The sequence below is a fragment of the Myodes glareolus genome, chromosome 3, assembly GCF_982192425.1.
Source record: "Myodes glareolus chromosome 3, mMyoGla1.1, whole genome shotgun sequence".
Taxonomy (NCBI): domain Eukaryota; kingdom Metazoa; phylum Chordata; class Mammalia; order Rodentia; family Cricetidae; genus Myodes; species Myodes glareolus.
This window is the reverse complement of record NC_142028.1, coordinates 34,835,612-34,856,978: the sequence shown is the minus strand read 5'-3', so window position 1 is coordinate 34,856,978 and position 21,367 is coordinate 34,835,612. Positions and strand designations below refer to the sequence as shown.

Below are 21,367 nucleotides of genomic sequence, written 5' to 3'. Positions count from 1 at the left end.
AAAGCAGACAAACAGTCCAATGTGTTAAGTGTTGTGGTAAGAGCTTCTGACCCAAGAGATTTTCTGCAATAAGATACACCAAAGTCGAGCTTTTTTAAAGTTCTGGGAATTGGGCTGGAGAGATAACATGCTCAGTTGGTTAGAGGGCTTGCCTATCATTTCCAAAGCCCTGGGCTTGATCCCCAGCACTACAAAACCTAGTCATGGTGGCACACACCTGTCACCCCAGCACTCAGGAGAGAGGTGGCAGTGAGAGGATCTGAAGTTTGAAGTCATCCTTGGCTACAAAGTGAGTTCCAGGCAAGTGTGGGCTACATGAGACCTTGCTTTATAAGAAAAGGAGTAATAGTTAAGTGATGATGGGGGAAATGTCAGAAAAAAATAGTGCAGTGCAGAAATCCCAAGGGAGGAGGGAAAAGCGTGGTATGTTGAGTATATACACTGTATTGTTAAATTGTCACTTGCTGTTTAGACTCACTAGGAAGTTGGCTTTGGAAATGGAATTCCTTACTGCATCACTTCAGATTGAAGTATGTTTGTCTCAAAAGTGATGAGATTCCTTGTCGAGAGTGGCTGCTTCCCTTTCCTCAGCTCTGTGGCAGGGAGAAAGGGAATGGCTAGAACAAAAGCCACTTCTGGCAGAGGTGCTGTTGTTTATCCCATGGTATAAAAATGTGTACAGTGGGGAAGCCCAAAGCTCAGCCATAGAGAAAGCTCAGTCCGGAGCTTCTGCTCCCACCCTGACTTCCCCAGGTAATTTCTGGATGCTTGGAAGTCCCAACTTGAAAATGTTACTTTTGTTTGCTCCTTCAATCCTGCTGCTCCAGCTGTCTCTGCTGGATGCTGCCACCTCCTGATTTGATGTTTTGCTCTCCTTTGCTCTGTCTTCTACTTGCTAATTTTTTCTTTCTTTCTTTCTTTCTTTTTTTTTTTTGCTGGAACTTAATAAATTCAAAACCCAAAGTATTGCTGTCATAGATCATTCTACAGATTAAACAAAGCAGTTTGACATAGTGAATAAAACACATTTTCACTAGAATTCAGAGGGTGAAGGTGAGAAAAGGACAAGGCTGGAGTGGCACCTGGGGTCTGTGCGCACTGAGAAGCCAGTGCTGAGATCAGCGAGGCAGGTTAGTTCCTGGACTCCCAGATGCCTTCAACTGCAGTTTCAGTTGTACCAGTCCAGGATATGAGGAAGTAAGTATTGCTGGGCCAAGATTGACTTCATGGAGATGGGATGAGAAGTGAGCTGAGCAGTGCTGGGGGCCCACACACTGTGGTGGTCAGGAACAGATGACCTCTAGCCTAGGGAGAAGGAGCACATTCACAGAGGCAGGAAAGATGGCAGATGTAAGTGTAGACATGAGAAGTCAAAAGTATGGTGGCTGGTTCAGCTATGGATACCCAAAATGAAGTCGTATTTGAATCTCTAGAGAAGTGCAAGTTAAGGAAGCTTGACTGTTATCCCAGCCCTTGGGAAACTGAGGCAGGAAAAGCTTACATTCCAGGCCAATTGGGCCGTTTAGTGTGATTCTATCTCAGTTCATAGATGTTTTAGAATACAAACAACCCTAAGAATAGGTGAAATTATTCCTCAAGCTGAGAAATCTGAGGGGAAAAATTCTGTGTGACAGGACATCAAAGGACAGTGGCCACCGTGAGTCCATTGAGAGCACTCATATCCTACAGTGAGCATCCTTGTCTTCTTGAAGTTTGCTACCTTTTGGATCTTGTTATACCATTGTTCTATGCTATTTTTCAAAGTGGGATAAAATATTACTTCTTTTAATTCATCTTCCTATTGCTGAGTTTGGCTTCAGGACGACCTCTCTGCAAACAGAGCCCTTCCCCCCCCCCAAAAAAAAATGCGCTACCAAGAAGCAGCACTAAACTCTGTTTTTTTTTTTTTTTTCTAGAATTTCTTTTTAAGCTCTCTCAGGTTTTATGTGGATGTGGTCAACCTACGTTGATTCTCCAATTTGTAGGTACAGGCTGCTCATAAGTTCCTGGCCACCCTGACCTGAAAAATCACACAAAACTGTATTAATTGCAACACTGCTTGGCCAATAACTTAGTCATATTACTGGCTAACTCTTATATCTTAAACTAACTCATTTCTGTTAATCTATGTATCACCACAAGACTGGCCTACCGTAGGGTTCTGGCTGGTGAATCGCGTCTTTCTCCTTCTGCAACTACATGGTGTCTCTTTGACTTGGCCTACTCTGTCTTCCTCTATCTGCTTGGAATTCCCGCCTTGCCTTATTCTGCACTGCAATAGGCCCAAAGCAGCTTCTTTATTAACCAGTGGTATTCACAGTGTACAGAGGAGAATCCCACATCACCATCTGAAGTTGATTATTCTTCTTTCAAGGTCTGTGAAGAATTGTGTTAGGATTTTGATGGGGATTGCATTGAATTTATAGATTGCTCTTGGTAAGATTGCTGTTTTTAATATGTTGATCCTACCTATTCAAGAGCATGGGAGATCTTTTCATTTTCTGATATTTTTTTCAATTTCTTGATTCAAAGACTTAATGTTCTTGTCAAATAGATCTTTCACTTCTTTGGTTCATGTTATCCCAAGATATTTTATTTGTGGCTGTTGTGAAGTGTAATGTTTCTCTGATTTCTTTCTCAGCTTCTTTATAATTTGTGTATAGGAGGACCACTGATTTTGTTTTGAATTGTTCTTGTATCCTGCCACATCACTGAAGGTATTTATCAGCTGTAGGAGTTCCCTGGTAGAGGTTTTGGGGTCATTTGTTTATACTATCATATCATCTGAAAATAGCAAAAGTTTGACTTCTTCCTTTCCAATTTGAATCCCCTTGATCTCCATTTGTTGTCTTATTCCTCTAGCCAGAACTTCAAGAACTATGTTGAATACATATGGAGAGAGAGGACAGCCTGTGTTCCTGATTTTAGTGGAATCACTTTGAGTTTCTCTCCATTTAATTTGATGTTGGCCGTTGGCTTGCTGTTTATTGCTTTTATTATGTTTAGATATGATCCTTGTATCACTGATCTTTCCAAGACCTTTATCATGAAAGGGTGTTAGATTTTGTTGAAGGCTTTTTTTCAGCATCTAATGAGATGATCATATGGTTTTTTTTCTTTGGGTTTATTTATGTGGTAGATTACATTAACAGATTTTCGTATGTTGAACCATCCCTGCATCTCTGGGATGAAGCTGACTTGATCATGGTGGATGATTTTTTTATGTGTTATTGGATTTAGTTTTCTAGTGTTTTATTGAATATTTTTGCATCTATGTTCAAGAGTGAGGTTGGTCTGTAATTTTTTTTTCTTGTTTGAGTCTTTGTGTGGTTTGGGTATCAGGGTAATTCTAGCCTCGTAAAAAGAGTTTGACAATGTTTCTTCTGTTTCTATTATGTAGAACAGTTTGAGGAGTATAGGTATTGGCTCTTCTTTGAAATTCTGGTAGAGTTCTGCACTGAAACCATGTGGTCCTGGACTTTTTTTGGTTGGGAAGATTTTGATGACTGCTTCTATTTCCTTGCAGGTTATAGGCCTATTTAAATTGTTCACCTGGTCTTGATTTAATATTGGTATGTGGTATCTCTCCAGAAAACCGTTCAATTTTTTTCACATTTTCCAGTTTTGTGGAATACAGGATTTTTTTGTTGTATGACCTAATGATTCTATGGATTTCCTTAGTGTCTATTGTTATGTCCCACTTTCATTTCTGATTTTGTTAACTTGCGTGTTCTCTCTCTGCTTTTTGATTAGTTTGGATAAGGGTTTGTCTATCTTGTTGATTTTCTCAAAGAACCAGCTCTTTGTATTCATTGATTCTTTGTATTGTTTTCTTCCTTTCTATTTTATTGATATCAGCCCTCAGTTTGATTATTTCCTGTCATCTACTCCTCCTGAGCGAGTCTGCTTCTTTTTGTTCTAGTACTTTCAGATGTGTTAAAGTCAGTAGTGTGAACTTTTTTCACTTTCTTTATGTGAGCACTTAGTGCTATGAACTTTACTCTTAGCACTGCTTTCATAGTGTCCCATAGGTTTGGGTAAGTTGTGCCTTCATTTTTGTTGAATTCTAGGAAGTCTTTAATTTCTTTCTTTATTTCTTCCTTGACTCAGAGGTGGTTCAGTTGAACACTGTTCAATTTCCATGCGTTTGTAGGCTTTCTGCAATTAGTGTTGCTGCTGAATTCTAACTTTAAACCACAGTGATCCAATAAAATACAGGGGGTTATTTCTATTTTTTTGTATCTGTTGAAGTTTGCTTTGTTACTGAGCATGTGTCAGTTTTAGAGAAGGTTCCATGAGGTGTTGAGAAGAAGATATATTATTTTGTGTTTGGGTGGAATGTTCTGTAGATGTCTGTTAAGTCCACTTGAATCATGACATATGTTAGTTCTCTTATTTCTCTGTTAAGTTTCTGTCCAGTTGACCTGTCCATTGTGGAGAGTGGGGAGTTAAAATCTTCTACTACTAGTTTGTGGGGTTTGATGTGCGATATAAGCTTCAGTAATGTTTCTTTTACATATGTGATTGCTCTTGTATTTGGGGCATAGTTGTTCACGATGAAGACTTTATCTTGATGGATTGTTCCTGTTATGAATATAAAGTGTCCTTCTCCATCTCTTCCGATTGATTTTAGTTTGAAGTCAATTTTGTTAGATATTAGGATACCTACATCCACTTGTTTCTTAGGTCTATTTGATTGGAAAATTTTTTCCCAACCCTTTACTCTGAAGTAATGTTTGTCTTTGGGGTTGAGGCGTGTTTCTTGTATACGGCAGAAGACTGGATCCTGCTTTCATTTCCATTCTCTTAGCCTGTATCTTTTTATAGATGAATTAAGTTCATTGATTTTAAGAGATATTAATGACCAGTGATTGTTAATTCCTCTCATTTTTTTGGTGGTAGTGTTTATGTGTTTCCCTTCTTTGGGGTTTGCTGGTGAGAGGTTATCTGTTGCCTGTGTTTTTGTTGGTACAGTTTAGCTTCCTTGGGTTGGAATTTTCATTCTTGTACTTTCTGTAGGGCTAGATTTGTGAATAGGTATTGTTTAAATCTGGTTTGTCATGGAATATCTTGTTTTCTTCATCGATGATGTTTGAAAGCTTTTCTGGGTATAGTTGTCTGGGCTTGCATCCGTGGTCTTATAGTGTCTGCAGCACATTTGTCCAGGACTGGCTTTCATGGTTTCCATTGAGAAGTCATGTGTAATTACATAGCTCTGCCTTTACATGTTTCTTGATCTTTTTCCTTTGCAGCTCTTAATATTCTTTATTCTTATATATTATACGTTTTGATTATTCTGTGGTGAGGGAAGGTTTTTTTGTTTGTTTTTGTTTTTTGGTCCAGTTTATTTGGTGTTCTGTAAGTTTCTTGTACCTTCATAGGGATATCCTTCTTTAGGTTGGGTAAGTTTTCTTCTATGATTTTGTTGAATATATTTTTTGTGCTTTTGAGCTAGAGTTCTTTTCTTTCTTTGATCCCTATTATTCTAAGGTTTGGTCTTTTTGTGGTATCCCAGATTTCCTAGATGTTTTGTGTTAAGAATTTGTTGGATTAAATGTTTTCTTTGATCAATGAATCTGTTTTTTCTATAGTATCTTCAACACCTGAGATTCTCTCTTCCATTTCTTGTATTCTGTTGTTTATGCTTGCCTCTGTAGTTCCCATTCATTTACCCAGATTTTTTTATATCCAGAATTTCTTCAGTCTGTGTTTTCTTTATTGCCTCTATTTCAGTCTTTAAGTCTTAAACTGTTTGAACTGTTTGCTTTACCTGTTTGATTGTTTTTTCTTGGTTTTATTGGGTATCTTTGAGAGATTTATTGATTAATTCCAATTTTTTTTGTTTGTCTTTTCCTCCATTTCTTTAAGGGAATTTTTCATTTCCTGTTTAAAGGTCTCCATCATTCTCGTGAAGTTACATTTAAAATTGTTTGCTTCTGCTTTTTCTGGGTTAGGATGATCAAGTCTTCCTGTTGTATGACCACTGGGTTCTGGTATTACCATGTTGTTTTTTAGGTTGTTGAATGAATTCTTACATTGGCGCCTACCCATATCTTACTCCAGTTGGTGCTGGCAGTGTCTTTGCCTCTTGATCCAACCCTTGCAGTGGCTGTCTGTGACATTGGGAACTGTTCTTGGTCTGCTCTGTACTGTCAATGTCTGTGTCTCAGGGAGCCACTGAGGTCTCTCGTTTTGCTCCCTTGTTTTCGCTCTCTTGGTCCACTCTGTGTAGTTACAGCCTGTGCTTCAGGGCTCTTCTCTTGGACCTCTTTCTCTTGGTCCTCTTTGTGAATTTGCAGCTGTGTCCAGTCAGAGCTCCCCTGAGATTGTGGGGGCATAGACCGGTTTGGGGCCGAGTAGGACTTGTGGCTTACTGGGTCCTATCGATAGGATGAGGGTGTTGGAGCAGCCAACCTCGCCAAAACGTTTCACCTGTTAGTTTATGAGTTCTAGTTTTATCTGTTAGTCACAGGATATTCGGCCCAACGCAGAGTGAAGGGCAAGGAATGACCGTTGAGTGGGCTAAAGACAGCCCAAGGCATCTTGTAATTAGGCTCTCGGCCTGCAAAATTGAAACTTTCCACATCACTGAAATTCTAATCAACCAGTCAGCCTTTTCAGACAGCTTCTTTCCAGAAGTCTAGTCTACAGGCTCAGTGATGATGGAGAGTTGTTTAGAATTGGATTTAGACAAAAAGCATAATAAGCTGAAGTGGGGAAGGTCAGCCAGGCTGGTCTGTTGGGGTTCTTTGTGTAACAGTCCTTTCCCAAAGTGTGCAACAGGACTCCTCAGAAGCAAGAGACGTGGTGTTTGCTGCCGTGTTCTAATTTCACTGTTGCTCCGATAGACACTGTGATCAAAGCATCTCAGTGGATGGAAAGGTTTGTTTCAGCCTGCAGGTCTCTCTCCGTCTTTGAGGGAAGTCCAGGCAGAGGCTCAAGCAGGAACTGAAGCAGAAGCCGTGGAGGAATGAACGTTGCTTCCTGGCTTGCTCAGGCTCATGCACAGCCAGCTTTCTTACCTAGCCCAGGACCTCTCACCCTGTCAGTGGTGCTGATGCCATCACGGTCATCTAGGGTTGCAGGAAAGGAGTCTTTTCCTCTGATGATTTAAAGAATAAAAAGGCAAGAAAAGTAAAGTCTCAGCACTCAACCAGATTTATTGAAAGTGGCAGCGCACGCAGGAAAATACACAGAGACAGACTTCCCAGAGGTGATGGGCCTGGGACCCAAGTTTGTGTGGCAGAGCTAAAAACTTTTGTGTGTTCAGGTTTACAGTGGCTTCCTTCTCAGAACTGGGTGGTTTGTGCTACTGTATGGCAGTGAATAATCCAGACAACGGAAGGAAGCTGATCTGCTTCCACAGCTGGAGGCAGTATATCCATCCACGTAGATTTGAGATTCTTATTGGGGTTCATAAACCCACCCTGTCTTTCTTTTAGAGAGGGGGAAAAGCATTTTAAATGTTTAAGTGAGAAGCTCATTCATCCACCTAGAGCCTCTTTGTTCTTTCTGCCGGCCTGCTGATGATCTGACTCCTTGTCCCTCAGTGTCATCTACAGTGGGCTGGGCCATTCTGTATCAGTTAACAATCAAGCCAGTTCCTCTTAGGCATGCCCACTGGCCAGTCTGTTGAGAGTCCCCTCTCAGATGTCTAGGCTGTGTCAAGTTGACAGTCAAAGATAGCTCGGGCATGTCACATGAAAATTAAAAGGCAGGGGAGGTTTTAAGTAATATTTCTGGGGGTTTATATCTTGCTGTGAGAAAATGAGGTTCAAGTGTCTGTGGCTAGTCTTGGGGAAAAGAGAATTTTAGTTTCTGTAGCTCACCTTGGGGGATAAAGGAAGTGGGAGAAAGGACAGAAGGTAGAGGCATTTCTAAGCCCTTGGTTCTGTTGTTCTTCAGATTAAAGAACCAGACAGTGCCTTGGGTTGTTGTTTTCTCATTTCCAAAACAGCAGAAGCTTCCTGTAGCACTTCCCCCAGCTGGTGTCACTCCCTCCCTTTAGCACTCTCCGTGACCCGCCCCCCCTTCCCTACCATATAATACAGGCATGCTGCAGTTGCTCTTGCACTTGTATGGCTGAGAAACATAGGTTCCCATAGACCACGCAGCAACACAAGAGCCACTGTGGAGCTTGTGCTGTTGAGGAGACATGGTGAAATCTCTAAGAAAGGCAAAGGCACATTTTGTTCTAGAAGAAAGTACTTCTTTTAAATAAAACGAGAGAGCTGGGATGCAGCTCAGTTGGTAGAGTGCTGTCCTTTCGAGCACAAAGTCCTGGGTTTTGTTTCTCTTCCCCAGCATATAAACCAGGTATGGAACATGTCTGTAATCCCAGCACACAGACATCAGAAATTCAGGTCGTCCTCTGCTAATGGTCTCGGAGGCCAGCCTGCGATACATGAGACCCTACTCCTAGAGCAAAAATGATCAGTCAAAGAAAACAGGAAGAGAATTCTTGAGTACTGTAGGATAAATCAATAAGAACTTGAATTTGGAAGCTGGAGAGATGGCTCAGTGGTTAAGAGCACTCCCTGCTCTTCCAGAGGACCCTGAGCCAGTTCCCAGCACCACATCTGACTGCTCACACTGCCTTCAACCCCAGCTCCCGGAGAACCAGTGCCCTTTTCTGGACTCTGCAGGTCCCTACATGCTTATGCACCCCCAACATATATTTACACATCATTAAAAAATAAAATCTTTAAAAATTTTTTAATATTATTATCATTTTGTTTTATGTATGTGGCTATTTTGCCAAATGTCTGTGCACCACCTCTGTACCTGGTGCCCTTCAAGGCCAGAAGATGGTGTTGAACTGGAGTTACAGATGTTGTCAGCTGCCGTGTGGTGCTGGGAATTGAACCTGGGCCCTCTGAAAGAGCAACCAGTGCTTCTAACCACAGAGCGATCTCCCCAGACTCTAAAAAATTTTTTAATTTTTAATGTTGGTTTTGAGACAGGGTCTCTGGATAGCCGTGACTGAATTCACTATGCAGACCAACCTGTCCTCTAACTCACAGAGATCCGCCTATCTTCTGCCTCCCAAGTGCTGGGATTAAAGGTGTGCACCTGGTTGTCTGGCCCCTAAAAATAAAATCTTAAAAACGGGCAATAAAACCACTTAGACTTTAGAAAGCATAGACTCAGAAGTAACTTAATAAAGTAACAAAATGAATTGAGAGGAGAAACACAGGGCCAAGGGAATGCATGGAGGACCAGCTTGCAGGGCCAACAAGTCAGTTGGAAGCAGCTAGAACAAAATGTTCACCCCTCCCCCATGACCTAACAGAGCTCAGACATTACTCCTGTGGTGAGTGCAGTCAACCACCAGGGCAGGGTGTAGGAAACCAGTGGAGAAGACAGGTGACTCCCCTTCCTGGATGTGGCCAGAGGGAGGGAAGGACTCATCCAGTCTTTCTTTCAAGTTTCCCTTGCAATTGTGTTTTGAGTAGCAAAGAAATGACTGCTTCAGGCATTGCTCATTTGGAAATAGGCAAGCATTAACAAGTCGGGGACTATGAATGTCCATCTGCTTCCTTGAAGAATACTATTGAGATAAAGGCTTATTTATAGCCAGAGCAGGAAAGTCCCCTCCGAAGCAGTTTTATTTCCTAGCATCACAGTTCAGAGCTCCCCTCCCCCAGCCGGCGTGCTTTACAAGTATGGCTGCTGCCTCTCAACCCAGTAAGGCTGGCTGATAGAAGGGAAATGTTATTCCAGATATCTGTGGCTAAGTATTTACCCTTTCTGTTCTTTTTTGGAGTCTGTCTCTCAAGTCAGTCTGGATGATAGGTTACCATTTACTGCCATCAACTGGAAATTGAACTTCTATTATTTGTAAGCCAGCAAGTACAACTTAGAATCTTTACCCTGTATATTGCTGTAGGAGGACCATAGAGCAGAAGTGAAATTGGTTTCGGGAATGGACTTGTCATGAATTATTCATTAACTACCTCATTCCTTGGAAGTCAGCTGGAGGAAGTAGTTAGTGGAGTTTGATGGCAGGAGGGCAGCAGCAGAGCAGTGTGGTTCTGCTGGCTGCTGCAGAGCTGCTGGGCAGCTGCAGTTGAGGCACAGCCTGTCCCTGCACAGGGTGCCACGCTGCCTGAGAGAGCTGCACTGAGGACACGCCCATGCATTCCTGTTAGAAGGTGAAGCTTCAGGTAGGAGTAGTGTCCTGTCAGCACTGCCCAGGTTTCTCACTGACTGAAGAATGCTATAACAAGCTCTGGAACATCAGAGTTGCTCAAGGATCCGTCCCTGGAAGCCCACACATTAGTCTGGCAGTTCGTATTGCCAGGGATGTACATTGCTTCTAATAGAGTGTGCTCTAATAGTCTATATCCCTTGCATTTGTCGAGCATATTCCTAAGACAATAAACTTCTAAATGTCGTGTCTCAATTTTTTATTGTCATCCTTTGATGTAAAATATCTTTTTATTAATGTTTTATTTAAATGTTTAAATTAACAATTTAATTTTGAATTTTGTAGTTTGACTTTGAATTCTGAGAAAAATAGCCTATTATTTGAATCAATGAAGCTACAGACTCTTTTCTAGGGGAGGCATTGTCTGCAGACTATCTCCGTTGTTTCTATGGGAGCATTTGGAAAAATAGACAGAAGATGGAACAAAGGGTCTTTGTTCTGTTGATGTTATTTACCATGTATGCATGTGAGCTATTGTGTGTGTATATGTATGTGTGTGCACATATGCATTTGCAGACTAGACATGTAATTTCATTTGATGGTGCTGTTTTGAGGTTGTCTTTTGCTTTGTCCTTTAGATATTGTATGGATGATGTCTTTGTTTGTTGAGACTGTAAGATGCTTCTGAGCAGTAGGACACAGAATTACATAAAAATAATCAGGACCAAATCTGATAACACTTTTTTTTGAGACAGGGTCTTGCTCTATAGACTAGGCTAGGCTTAAACCAATGATCCTCCTGATTCAGCTTCCCAAATACTGTGAGTATAGGCATGGGCCATCATGCTCAACTTTCCTACTCCTTTTTATTAAGCTCTATGAATGTGGGGGTCTTTGTTTTATTTGCCATCCCCATTCTTAAGGTCTTAGAAGAATACCTGGCTTGTAGTTTCTAGCCAATAAGTGTGTCTCTAAATGAGTGCATTCTTAACTAAGATTTCCAATATCTTTTGTAGGAAGTAGTATAACTTAAGTAATTTATTTTATGTGTATGTTTGCCTGCATGTATGTATGTGCACCATGTGTGAGCCTGGTGCCCACAAAGGTCAAAAGAGAGAATATCAGAGCCCACTGAAACTGGAGCTATAGACAGTCGTGAGCTGTTCTGTGGGTGCTGGGAATCAAACCCTTGTTCTCTGTAAGAGTAACTAGTGCTTTAACTGCTGACTCATTTCTCCAGCCCACATGTATAATTTCTAAGAAACAAAAATGTCTATTCATTTGTTTATATAATTAATAATAACTATCAGTTATGAATACAAAGATCCTTAGTAGAAAATGCATTGGAAAAGATTGTATTCTTCAGTACGATACTGCCATAATTATTATTCTAATTTTAGCATGTTGTATGTTACAATTTGAAAAACATTTGTCAGTCTGTGTCACAGGGAACTATGTGTTTATTTATTTATGATTTCAGAAGTTTTAAATTTTGTGTATCTGATACTTAGTGATATTAAGGGAAGCAGTATGTTCCAGTGAGACACAATATGTTTAGCTGGGTGTGGTGCTGCATGTCTTTAGTCTCAGGGCTGAGGGCAGGCTGATCTCTGAGTTTAAGGCCAGCCTTCTCTATACAGTGAGACTTTACTTTTGGTTTTTTAAAGATGCACTCTGTTTATGAGCTCAAAGTTACCACCAGTGTCATCTCCTTTAATACTCCCCTCAGCCATCTATAAAGCCCGCCTTATAAAAGAGACAGCTGAGGAGGGTGGAGGAGTGTTCAAATTCCTGTCTTTTAAAGGACCCAGGTTCAGTTCCTGTCCTTCATGTCAAGTGGCTCACAGCTGGCTTGAGCCCTGAGGGACACAGTACACTCTTCTGGCCTTTGAGGGTACGTGCATACACAGGCATACACACACACACACACACACACACACACACACACACACACATACATCTAAAAAATCTTTTTAAATGAATTTAAAAAAGAAAGAAAAGTAACAGAGAAAGCTGAATTCCAGAGTCTAGGAGAATGGATCCTGAACAGGTGTTAGCTGCTGTGTCTATGTCCAGTCAGCTCATCTAATTTCCTAGTGCTTGTCACTTTGCTACTACTTACAGTTCTCAAAAGAATTAACAAGCAAAGCAGAGCAGACAGCTGCATGTCTATTAATTTAGGTTGCACTGCCTTATGATTAATGATGCATTTTTATCTTACTTTGAGTAAGTTTACTTTAGTATATTTGTTGAATATAGTTTTACAAGTCATAGTCACAATCTTGTTTATGATTTTGGATATGTGTATACATATATACATACATTATTGACTAGAATCCACATATGAGGGAAAACATGCATTTTCCCCTTTCTGAATTTGTAAGCTATAAATATGTTATATATTTTTCTTTCCTTAAATGTTTTTAAATTTCAACTAAAGCAAGGTGCCCAGTCATAATCCATATTTCTGTTGCCTAGGTATTTTCATTTAGCAGTCAAAAATGTAGACATTGAGTGCTCCCCATCTTTTTAATTAGAGGCCCCCCCCATAGTTGCAAGTTGAATTAACACAGTTATCAAAACCAGCTGGAGTATCAAAGAACTGTTTTTCTAACATCTCCTCCATCCTTGTTTTCAATATTGGAGGAGTGGCAGGGGAGACAATAGAAGTGAGCACATAGCACACTGAGTAGTAGCAGTGCTAGTGTAATGCTTTTCATCACCTTAATCCCAGCACTCAGGAGGGTCGCTGTAAGTTCAAGGTTAGCTTGATCTACAGAGAAAGTTTCAGGCCAGCCAAGGCTACGTAGAGAGATCCTTTCTCTAAGCAAAAAACAAAACAAACAACATTTAGAAACCAAAGTGTTTTCAGAGTAAACAAACAAAATGGATCCCTTAAACCAAGTGCTCTGAAAGCAAACCATGAAAGGTAGTCATCAACTAGAATCCTAAACAACCATCTGATAATAAACCACTAGACCAAACCAAACCAAGGTTTGGTGAGAGCATCAGAGGAACTCACCAACCTCTACCCATAAAGCAGTGCCAGGCTATCAGTAGAAGGACAATGCCAGTACCTGGCTCTGATCTGGGTGACTTCTCCCATTAGGGTGACTTGGCCTTGGGGTTCCGTATTTAAGGCACCATAAGTAATGATGCAACAAGTAAAGCTCTTAGAGAGAGTGAGATTGAGTATTCTAAATCCAAACTGGAGTGCCTGTGACCCAGGAACAGAAATGTATGCCATCCTAAACACAGTGTTCCAATATGGTAACAGTTTCATGAGGTTTGTATAGTAACAGAACAAAGAAAATAATAAATTATGGCCTTGGTCATAATACACTGGTGGAAGCATGAGGCAGACAAGTGACATCAAAGCAGAGAAACCTTTGCAAGAGGCCTGAGTGTATCTGATGACATATTTAATTCTGGGTAGGCAAAAACTATGAATCTGTCTATACAGTCCAAAATTACATGCCTGGTAGTCACTGTTAGACTTTAGGGTTAGAAAGGAGGGAAGCCAGAGAGCAAGAAAAAGCTGTGATCTCTCTGGGGAGCTGTGTTACAGTCACTGCAGACACAGGCAGCACATACAGTTAGGTTCAGGCTGTCTTTCTGTGGAGAGCTGTGTTACAGTCACTGCACACACAGGTAACACAAGTATGGCCAGGTTCTGAAGCAAGAGAAGCTACAATTCCACCAGACAAAGCAGGGTGCACACTCTTCAAGGTCTCCTAGGGAGAGGAGGGGCTTAGGTTAATATGTGACCTGTAGTGTCCAGGTGCCTGCTGGATAGGATAGAGCTTGCCGGGAACATAAAGCTTGGTATGTGAGTGAGCAGCCAGAGGGTCTGTGATCCAACAGCCATGGGAGTTTTAGGTCATACACAGCAGTGGGCAATGAATGATTATTTAACAGGCTTTTGATCCCCAAGGTAGTTTGGCTCTGGACCTGCAATAATCTAACCTCCTCACAATCAATGATATTCTGGTCACATATCAGCCTCTTTGTGTGTAATGTAGGTGTGATTTCTTGTCAGCTAACAAAGCAAAGGGGTCCCTCTAGTGCCCTCCCACCCAGTCTGTCTTTAGGTATATACAGTGAGGTTTCTGTTTAAATGGGAAGAAGGTACAAGGTGCACCTAGTTAAGCAGTTCTGGTCAAACAAAGAGGTACCCATCCATGACTCTGAACTATGACTTGAAAGTATCTTAAGACAGTTATTGTGGCTTTATTTGAATAGTTCCAATATCTTGCTCTTTCTTTGATAAATTCCTTTAGGGGAAGGACGATTGTTTTATTTACTTTTGCCCAAATTTCCAATTTTAATACCTAGGAATATACATCTAGTATAGTGGTGTGTGCTTACAGGAATAACCTGTTACTAGAAGTGTCATAATTGATTATTCTTTGCATGTTTTTAATCACAGCTTAATAATTGCTACCTGTTTTGGCTTTCTTGCAGAATGAGAAGACTTTGGGACATTCCATGAGTCATCCAAGTAACATTTCTAAGGTGAAGTGCCACCAAAATACATTATTTTGATCTCTGGGACTTTTATGTTCTCAGACTTTACATGTATTAAAACTCTCATTTTTTGAAAATGGGGAGGTTACATGTGTGTACATGTTCTTATATGCATGCTAGTACATGTGTATACATGTTCCCATATGCATGCTTGTGCATGTGTGACGTCTGGAAGCCAGAGGTCAGTATCAGGTGTATTCATTTATTGTTCTCTATCTTACTTTTTGAGATTGGGTCTGTCTGGTGCTCGTTAATTCAGCAAGACTAACTGGAATTCAGGCTCACTTTCTCATGCTTAGGCAGCAGACGCTGTGTCATCTCAGCCCCTTCCCAGCCCTCTATGCTTGATGCATTTCTGTAGTTTGCTCTGGGACCATGTAAAGCTTGTGGCAGGTGTCATTTTCCAGTGAGGCAACTTTGAGTGTGTGGCAGGAGAGGTGACTTCTAGAGAAACTCCATCCCCACCTCCTCAAATCATACTTTTCAGGCAGAGAATTCTCAGGCACCAGAATCTGTTTCTCCAGTTAGGAATGCGTTTGACTGGAAATGGATTTATATGACTCGGGTGACAAGACATCTGGAAGTAAATAGTCTAGAGCTTACTCACAGCACCATCTCCCTGTTTTTTTCACTTAACTGTAACCTTTCATATCTTTAAATTCTGTGGACCCTAACTATATCTCAGCTTCCCCATCCCAGCCAACCTTTCCCTCCTCAATGCTTTTCTCTGTTGACCTAATAATTAATTCCCTCCCTCCCTCCTTCCCTCCTTTCCTCCCTCGCTCTTTCCCTCCCTCCCTCCTTCCTTCCTTTCTTCCTTCCTTTTTCTTTTTATTTTGAGGCAAAGTCTTACTATGTAACCCTGGCTGTCCTGGAATTTACTATGTAGACAAGGCTGGCCTTGAACTCACAGAGATCTGCCTGCCTTCACCTCCCAAGATTGAAGGCATTGACCATTGTGCTCACCTAATAATTAATAACTTACCGTGCACCTTCCTGCTTTGTTCTTTTTCCCAGTAGTTACTGAAGTTAGAAGGGATGTGGTTTTTAAACCTCACTGAATCATATTTTTCTAGTTGACCCACGAAGTAGTTTTGAGTCTACACTCTGAGGTAATGTAGGGGATGACACTTGGTTCCCAGAGCGTGTAAACTGGGAATTTAGCTAGTGAACTACTATAAATATACTAGTCCCACCTGAACCTTGCAAATACTTTAATTCAAAGAACATAACTGATAAAAAAACCTAGCCATGGAAACAATCCCTGATGCACAAGTTGACATTGTTCTAGAAACATCTGTTTATACCGTGTGTGTGTGTCCGTGTGCGATTGCACTTATATGATGATCAGAGATTGATATGGAGTCTTCTTTTGTTCTCTGCCCTAGTTTATTTTGAGATACGGACTCTCACTGAACTTGGAGCTCTTTGGCTAACAAGTGAGATTCTGGAATCTGCCTGTCTCCACCCTCACCCCAAACACTGGAATTACAGGTGTACACCACCCACTTAGTTTTTTACATGGATGCTAGGGATTCAGACTTATTCACTGTGCCATCTCCCTATCCTCATAAGCCCTAATAGGTATAATAGAAGAAGCGAATCAGCTATAAAGATGGAGAATAGGAGGGTAACAAGCCCCCTTTGAAGTAAACCCAAGTCAGGACCAGCCCTACAGGTTGGTATTGAAGCATCCCTAGAGACAGGAGCTGTGGGGCCTAGGGCTGAGGAAGACTGAGGCTGAGGCTGATGAGGCTGGTGAAATTTGAAGATGGGTTTAGAAATGTCATTGGTTTAAGGCATGGATTGGTAGTTAGTTACTCAGTGGTAGAGTGCTTGCCCTATATGCATGAAGGCAGATATAATGAGATATAATGTGTTTCCATACTGTGTGTGTGTGTGTGTGTGTGTTGGGAGGGGGGATATGAACTTTTAAAATGGCTGATTTCATTTCCCACCTTCATCTCATCTGACTTTGGAGTAGCAGATCTAGTATAATGTCCTGTGTTCTCATTGGCATCATTTTCTGCCTGTGTTTTAAACTAGAAGTTGTGTGGCCCTTGAAATAAGGTGAGCAAGACAAGTAGCCTGAACAGAAGCTTTCTCCCCGTGAGGAGTTGAGGTGGGGCTCTTGTGGGAAGGGGTCAGTCCTAACAGAGGTGGAACCTGTGGACTCACTGTGTGAGTCATCAGAGGCGAGTCTGCAAGAAGCTCTGTAGCACACACTGCATGCTGTGTGCCCTTCCTTCCTCTCTTCTGGGTTTACTTGATCATTGCATCAGGTCTTCGACTTGACTTGGTAATAATTTAGTGTGTGTGCACACTCACATGTGTGCAAGTGCACGTGAATGTGCATATACGTAGTGGAGCAGAGAACAGCCTTGGGTGTTAACATCTCAGGAGCTATCCATCTTGTTTTTTTTGAGACAGGGTTTCTTACTAGCCTAAGACTTGCCAAGTGGGCTAGACTGGCTGGCCAGTCAGCCTCAGGAACCATCTGTCTCCACCTCTCCTCTGGGATTAGAAGAGGGCACCATAATGCCAAGTTCCTCCTACCAGTCCTATAGGCTCTAGGAACAGAAGTCAGTTCCTTGTACTTGACTGTTGACTGAGCTGTTTCCTGGGGTCCTTGGCCTGCTATTTAAATGGTTGAACTCTGGTGGTCTGTTCCGTGGAGTCATCCCAGAGCACACTGAGGACTCTGGAGTCAAAAACCTCTTTTGCCACCACCCCAAAACTCTGTAAGAATTATTCTTGGTAGTAAAAAAAATAACTGTTTAAAGAAAGCTACATTAGTGAAAGGTCCTTTTGAGTGATCTATACATACACAGACAAAACCCTTTGATCAAACCCATCACTGATGATTTTAAACCTTTATATGGTCAAATCTTTAGTTTCTAGAGCTATGAAGCATCTTTGCTCAGAAAGTGTGACCTTTGGTGTTTGTTATAAATATTGTTCTTTTGTGGAGAGTCTAGCTGTGGAGACTTCAGGAAGGCAAGTCTTAAGAAAGCATCTCTGCTGCAGCTTTTCCTCTTTCAGTGCTGTGCCCTATGGCTCTCATTGTACTGGAGACATACTGCTGTCCACATGACTGGGTACCAACGGGCCAGGAAAGAGGAGAACTCAGTGTTAATGCCACTTGCTAGGCAGCATTGAATCATTTGTAATAGAAATACTTTTGTATTCAGTAGTTCTTTATTACGCATTCTCCCCCATGAATTCTATATTGTATCTATTCACTTTTTAATGACCAGACTAGTTAATTGCTCTTGCGAAGGCTGGTTCTTGGCACAGCCTTCCAGCAAGAGCCATGATGTATGTATCAGAGCAGCCACAGAGTGGCCTCTTCTTTAATTGTAGCTCACTGTTTAGGATGGGTACAACTGGGTATTTATTTATAGAAAGGAGCCTCTGACAGTGAAGCATTGACTTTCACAGAGTAATTTTACTAAACTGAGTTTTCTGAGACATAATCTCAGTGACTCCAGATATCCAGTGGGGCCAGGTCTGCGTTATGAAGTCAGGCCTGCTGAACTGGTGCTTAGCAACAAATCACTACCTTTTAGCTTGGAGTGGGAGGACAGTAACCTTTAGCAACTTCCTGAGGAGGAAACACAAATTAAAAGGTACTTTGATAAACAGGATTTCTAAAACACTGTCCCAGTGTGTCCCACCCTGTTGGCCATGAGATGTGCTCCCATAGCTGCCTTTGAATAAGAGAGATCATCTTCGGCTGTATGCATGACCTTAGAGGAATACTTGTGTACTTAAAAGCATTTTGGTAATTGATGTGTAAATAAATTGGTTTTCAGTTTCCAAGCACATGCCCACACCTTGCTGGTTTTCATGTTTTTACTGGGGGACGTAAGTATTTATTGAAGTCACTTGTGTATAATAACTAAGTAGCTTGACATTTTTACTTAAGACTTTATGATCTAATAAGAGCATACACTTTTGTGTTTGTCATTTGGAAGCTTTTTGGGGTTTGGGTATTACCTGCTGAGAATACCTTGTAATATTTTTCAAGAGATGGTTGATGAAATCAGGGCAGGCCTGTTAGTAGAGGACTCATCTTGTTTCCTAAATAAAATCTGGGATTCATCTTTACCTTCATGCCTTTCCTATCTTGGACTACAGTCACTGTCTTTCTGTTCTTGGTGTCTGCTGCCAGACACAGGCCTGTGGTAATTATTTTATTTGTTTGTGACAAACAAAGCTTGCCCGGAGGTTAGAGTGTAGAGTTAGCCATACCAGTTAGCCATAGAGGTCAGACAGTGGTGGCACGCACTTTTAATCCCAGCACTTGGGAGACAGAGGCAGCCAGATCTCTTGTCAATTCAAGGTCATCCCTGGGTTACATGAGATTGATCTAGTCTAAAAGAGAAACAGAGCCAAGCAGTGGTGGCTCACACCTTTAATCCCAGCACTAGGGAGATGGAGACAGGAGGCATATGGCTGGACAGAGAGAGGAATATAAGGTGGGAGGAGACAGGAGCTCAGGATTCGGTCCGAGGTTTTGTAGAGAAGGCTTCCAGTCTGAGGATTCCTAGAGACTGGATCACCCAATCAGTCTGAGGATTCGATAGAGGTGAGAACTAGGGACTGACTGCTCTGTTTCTCCGATCTTTCATCTTTCACCCCCTAATATCTGACTCCGTGTTTTTATTATTAAGGCCAATTAGAACTCGCACTGCTCAGACTGTTTTGTGAGTTCTCTGTGATGTTCCCGAGATGGGGATTCTGTAGGAAGTGCCTAGGCCTCACAGTGTGTGAACAGTAGTCTGTTGCTTCCTGCATGACTAAGGCTGTTTGTTGTCAGGCTCTGTCTCCTGCCCTTCCTCTGCGTGTGCATAGACATGTCATCCCCCAGTATACCCTTTGACGTGCATTATTTGGAGTTGAGAGGAGAATGGCAGGTATTTCTCTTGACTCCAGCTTTCCAAATGAAACCCACCTCTTCCCAGGACACTGGCCCTGGTTGGATACAGTTTTCCAGGTTAGACCTTATCTCCTCCACAGTCCAATTCTTTCACAATCCAGTAAAGTGAATTTGGTTGTTGTCTTTCTAAGCTAACAGAGGAACTGACTAGGTAATTCCCTCTGTCTGCCATCCTTTGTGGGGTGGGAGATTTTGTCTATACGTCAGTACCCCCAGTTGAGTTTGACCCACAGCACAGACAAGGTTACTGCACAGCAGTGAGGGTGTGAATACACATGGGCCTTCCACCACGGTTTCAAGTGGGTGGGGTAAGTGAAGACTTATTCTCTCTTGTGTGCTGTGCCTTCATGATATATCTTTGGCTTTTGCTGTGGCAGCTAAACAGAGCTGTCTCATGAAAGTTTTCAGTCTCAAAGTGGTTGGGGGACTAGAAAGCAGAGAATACCAGAAGTTACAGGAGTACGGGCATTTTAAAATAGGTCTCAGTCTGCCTCCCTGTGTGATTGACAGTAAAGCTTTGGTACCACAGACCTTTTGTGCTTAGCTCATGATAGGAGGAGCTTCCAAGGGGTGGGTGGGGCCTTTGGTGGCTGCCATGGATTGAAGATGCTGGGAGAAGAGAAGGGTGGTGCGTAGGCCCACGCAACACGAGGTGGAGAACTTAGTGCTCTGAGACCCATTTCTGGGAAGTGATAGAGGCTGCCCTGGGCTTGCTATTATCATATCTCCAAGTAAATTAAACTTTAGATTCTTAAGAACTCTGTCTATTAGTATATTTAAAGAATATGCTTGTCTTAATTTATTAATGTTGCTGTGAGAAAGACCATGACCAAAAGCAACTTAGGGGAAAAAAATATTTACCTCATCTGATAGCATACTTATGAAGGGAAGTCTGGCCTCTTCTAGCAGGGCAGAAACCTGGACACAGGAGCTCAAGCAGAAATCATGGAGAAACATTTTTATTGGTTTGTTCTCTCAAGGATTTCTCGGCTTGCTTTCTTGTACAGCCTATGGCTACCTGTCCAGGGATGACTCTTCTCATAGTGATCAGGGCCCTCCTATAACAATCATTAATCAAGAAAATGCCCCCACAGACTTGCTTACAGGCCAATCTGATGAAAGCATTTTCTCAATTGTCTTTTTTTTTCCCAGATGACTCTGTGTCAAGATGACAAAAAACTAACCAGCACAACTGACCCCTTGTTAACTTGATTTACTAATTTATCACTATTAAGTCATAGCCTTTCCTTTCTTTTTTATCCTCAAGATACCATGTTGCCATCACAATATAAAACATAGTATATAATTTTAAATGTCTGTGTCTTTAAAGATTCAAACACATTAAAAGTTTAGTCTCTTTAAAATATCCAAAGTCTTTTTAAAATACCCATTGAAGCAAAACCCAAGTACAGATGTTTAAATAGCCCAATGGAGCTCAACCTTTTGGGCTCCAGAGGGCTTTGGGCTACTCTGTTTCACTGGCTCTGCCATCAGCAGCACATGCAGCTTGTCGCACAGGCTTATGCTAGCTGCCCTCCACACCTTGTTCGTCATCCCACAGCCCTGGCGTCTCCAGTGCGTGGTGATCTCCATGGACTACATCTTCAGCAAAGGCCTCCTGGCCTCTCTTCAGCACCATGACCCTGCCACATGGTGCTAAACTTTACCTCATGACCCCTTCAGTCCTGGAGTCTCCTCTGCAACTGAGGCTGTACTTTCATCAGTGCCCTCTCTGGATTTACACAGTG

General features: G+C 41.8%; 1 protein-coding gene across 5 annotated transcripts in view; it reads left to right on the top strand.

Annotated features, from left to right (window-relative positions):
- The window catches only part of Marchf8 (membrane associated ring-CH-type finger 8), an 81,221-nt gene that overhangs the window by 48,477 nt on the left and 11,377 nt on the right, over positions 1–21,367 (top strand). For all 5 annotated transcript variants that reach the window (XM_085686940.2, XM_048444455.3, XM_048444451.3 and 2 more), the window contains exon 3: positions 14,615–14,665. In XM_085686940.2, the coding sequence (XP_085543066.1) occupies positions 14,615–14,665 (51 nt within the window). The remainder of the gene's footprint in view (positions 1–14,614; positions 14,666–21,367) is intronic.